Below are 3,714 nucleotides of genomic sequence, written 5' to 3' on the forward strand. Positions count from 1 at the left end.
CTGAGCACATACTTGCTTATGGGAGCAGAAAGGCTCGTTACGCTCTTGTCATGGGTTCCGGCTCTTTTCGGACTGAATAATTGGAGGCGAGGAAAGGTGGAGGTCTAAGCACTATACTGAGACCAGGTCTCAAGTGTGGAGGCTTGGAGTCCAAGTTTAGACAAAGACCTAGACCCCTTGACAAGAGTGGAATGGATTGGTCTTGTTTGTGCCTAGGGTACAAACGGGGCGTGTGTTTCGGGGTACCCAGCTAGGATACATTAGTTCATAAATCGTTGTTTTTGTGTGACGGTATGACTTGGCTATGGTCTAGCACCGTGTAAGAACTAGAACTTAAAAGGTGATAAAATGGTTCTGATTGCTTACCACCTGCTTGAAAGTAGCATAGGTGCTTATATAGAATGGTTAGTTAATGAACTAATGATGACTGGTGATAAAATTGAATATAAGGATGCATGTTTAGTAATGCTTCCACAGATGCAATAACCCATAAGCCAAATAAGCCTTGTATATACTTGGAGTCTTTTATTTTCCTCCTATCGGGTAAGTCTTGCTGAGTATAATCGAGTACTCAGGGTTTTATTCCCCCTGTTGCAGTTGATCGGAGGATACTTAGAGCTAACTCTTGTGTGTGGAAACCTCCTGGTGGGCTCAGAGAGGATTCCTTTCACGCTACGACTGTAGTGTTTATTTATAACCCTCACTAAAAGTTTTTATAAGAAAAGATGTAAAATCTGCTAGCAGCTCTTATATATAAATGTCCACTATATTAATACTCCACCATGTCATTAAATTAATCTTTGTTTCCTTTATAACTCTGATAACATTATTATATTCTATTGTTATAATCAATTGAGATAATATTCTACTACTATAATAAAGTGATGTAGGAAATGACTTCAGAATGTTGTAAGCTTTATTCTCTCTTTTATGATCCTGATGGAAAAATGTAGATTTTCGAGTTCTCCCTTGGGATGTGCTCGACAGAACTGCATAGTTTAGTATCCTCTCTTGAGTACTTAGTGTCTAATGGAAGACAAGTACTTCTAGAAGGCATTAGATTAGGCGGTTCTGCCACATCCAGGACCACTTGTGAGTCTCTAGTTCACAAGCTAGGATGCAAGGACCCGTGAACCACCAAGGAGATCCTCGACATCGCCACCAGCCACGCCTTGGATAAGGAGGCAGTCGAAGCTATTTTTGACCATCCCAAGGGCAAGGCAAAGCAGGACAAGGACGCCGACAAAGGCACCTCCAACTGCCCCAACAAGAAAGAAGAACAAGCAGCAGCGTGAGGGCTCACTCATGGCCCCTGCTGACCACAAGGGGGTCCAAAAGCCCACCAAGGGTACCCTAGACCACTTTGAGAAGCTGCTCGAAGGGCCATGCCCGAACCATGCCTTCCCCGTCAAGCACCTATACAAAGACTATGCCCTCATGAAGCGGTTCCTATCCAGTGGCTCCAACAAGGGTGAGCATAGGAAGGAGCCCAAGCCAGCGACAGACGACGCTGAGGGGAAGGATGGTGGCTTTCCAACACCGGATGGCTGCCTCATGATCTTTGGGGGGTTGGTGGCCTATGACTCCAAGCGTTGCCAGAAGCTTACGCGTCATGAGGTCTATATGGCTGAGCTAGCGTGCCCTCCTTCCTCTATGGTTGGAGTCTGCCATCACCTTTGATTAGACCGACCACCCAGAAAGTGTCCCATAGCCAAAAAGATACCTACTCATGGTCGACCCGATCGTCGGCATGAAGTGGCTCACTAAGGTGCTGATAGATGGAGGCAGTGGACTTAACATCATATACACTGAGACGCTCGATGCCATGGGCATCGACTGATCGCACATTCATCTAATCTGGGTGCCTTTCCACGGCATCATGCCTAGAAAGCAGGCCATGCTGCTTGGGCAGATTGATCTGCCCATCACCTTTGGGAATCTGACTAATTATAGGACAGAGACCCTTACCTTTGAGGTGGTCGTGTTCCATGGGACCTACCATGCCATCCTAGGACATCCATGGTACATGAAGTTTATGGCTGTCCCCAACTACACCTATCTGAAGTTGAAGATGCTAGGTCCACGTGGGGTCATCACCGTCGGCACCTCCTTCCAGCATGCCTATGAGTACGAGGTCGAGTGCTGCGAACATGCCATGATGATTGTCGCTTCCAAAGAGTCCGTGACCATCAGGGAGGAGGTCATCGAAGAAGTGCCTGACCTGAAGCGGTCGACTGGGTCTTTCGAGCCCATGGAGGGCACCAAGGAGGTCCTTATAGACCCCAACAGCTCTAAGGGCAAAGTGGTGCGCATAGGCACCACACTTTCCTCCAAATACGAAAGCGCGCTCATTGACTTCCTCCACGCCAATAGAGACATCTTTGCGTGAAGACCTTTGGACATGCCAGGAATTCTGAGAGAAGTCACCGAGCATGCCTTGAAGATTAGGTCACGCTCCAAGCCAGTGAAGCAGTGCCTACGTCGCTTCGACAAGGAGAAGCGTAGGGCCATCGGCGAGGAGATTGCGAAGCTTTTGGCAGCCGGATTCATCAAGGAAGTGTATCACTCTGAGTGGTTAGCCAATCCTGTTCTTGTAAGAAAAAAGTGGGAAATGGAGAATGTGTGTTGATTACATGGGTCTCAACAAAGTGTGTCCAAAGGATCCATTTTCTTTAACACGCATAGACCAAGTAGTTGACTCGACCTTAGGGTGTGAAACCCTATGCTTCCTTGATACGTACTATGGGTATCATCAAATCGTGATGAAAGAGTCTGACTAGCTCATGATGTCTTTCATCATCCTGTTCGGATCATTCTGCTACATCACAATGTTGTTCGGTCTAAAAAACACAGGGGCTACATATCAGCGTTGTATGCTCAAGTGTTTCGGGGACCTCATCGGGCAAACCGTTGAGTCCTACATAGACGATATGGTGGTCAAGTCCAAACAGGCTGATTAGCTCATAGCCGACCGAGAGCAGACCTTCGCAAAACTATGAGCAAACGACATGAAACTCAACCCTGAGAAATGCATTTTGGGGGTCCTAAGGGGTATGCTGCTGGGTTTTATCATCTCCGAGCATGGCATTGAAGCCAACCTAGAGAAGATCTTGGCCATCATGAGAATGGGCCCGATTCAGAATATAAAGGGGGTACAACAAGTTACAGGGTGCCTCGCCGTGCTCAGCCATTTTATCTCATGCCTCAGCGAATGAGGTCTCCCCCTCTATCGGCTTCTGAAGAAAGTTGTCTGTTTCGAATGGATGCTTGAGGCCTAGGAGGCACTTGACAAGGTCAAGCAACTCATGATGAAGGCCCCTATCCTAGCCCCCCCGACCGATGAGGAACCGCTCCTGCTCTACATTACGGCCACCATGCAAGTGGTCAGCGCTGCCCTAGTGGTAGAGTGGAAAGAAGAGGGACATGTCCTCAAAGTACATTGCCCCGTGTGCTTCATTAGCAAGGTCTTGTTCGATTCCAAGACTCGCTACCCCAAATCTAGAAGCTCTTATATGCTGTTCTGGTCGCTAAGAGGAAGTTGCGTCACTACTTCGAGTCGCACCCCATGACGGTCGTAAAGTCCTTCCCTCTTGGTGAGGTCATCCAAAACTGGGATGCCACATGAAGAATCATGAAGTGGGCACTCGAGCTGATGGGTCAGGGCATTTCGTATGCCTCTCAGATGGCCATCAAGTCCCAAGTCCTAGCCAATTT

At 47.8% G+C, this 3,714-nt stretch overlaps 1 protein-coding gene across 1 annotated transcript; it reads left to right on the forward strand.

Annotated features, from left to right (window-relative positions):
- Positions 1-2,026: 2,026 nt before the first annotated feature.
- Positions 2,027-2,389, forward strand: LOC136492123 (uncharacterized). Its single transcript, XM_066488248.1, has one exon. It carries the CDS (start codon positions 2,027-2,029, stop codon positions 2,387-2,389), a length of 363 nt encoding a protein of 120 aa, XP_066344345.1.
- The last annotated feature ends 1,325 nt before the right edge of the window (positions 2,390-3,714 follow it).

The sequence above is a fragment of the Miscanthus floridulus genome, chromosome 11 (genome assembly GCF_019320115.1).
Source record: "Miscanthus floridulus cultivar M001 chromosome 11, ASM1932011v1, whole genome shotgun sequence".
In the NCBI taxonomy this organism is placed as follows: domain Eukaryota; kingdom Viridiplantae; phylum Streptophyta; class Magnoliopsida; order Poales; family Poaceae; genus Miscanthus; species Miscanthus floridulus.

Bases quoted from the DNA above. Each gene is read 5' to 3' on its own strand.
- LOC136492123 (XM_066488248.1), top strand. From the start codon at position 2,027: ATGAAGTTTATGGCTGTCCCCAACTACACCTATCTGAAGTTGAAGATG.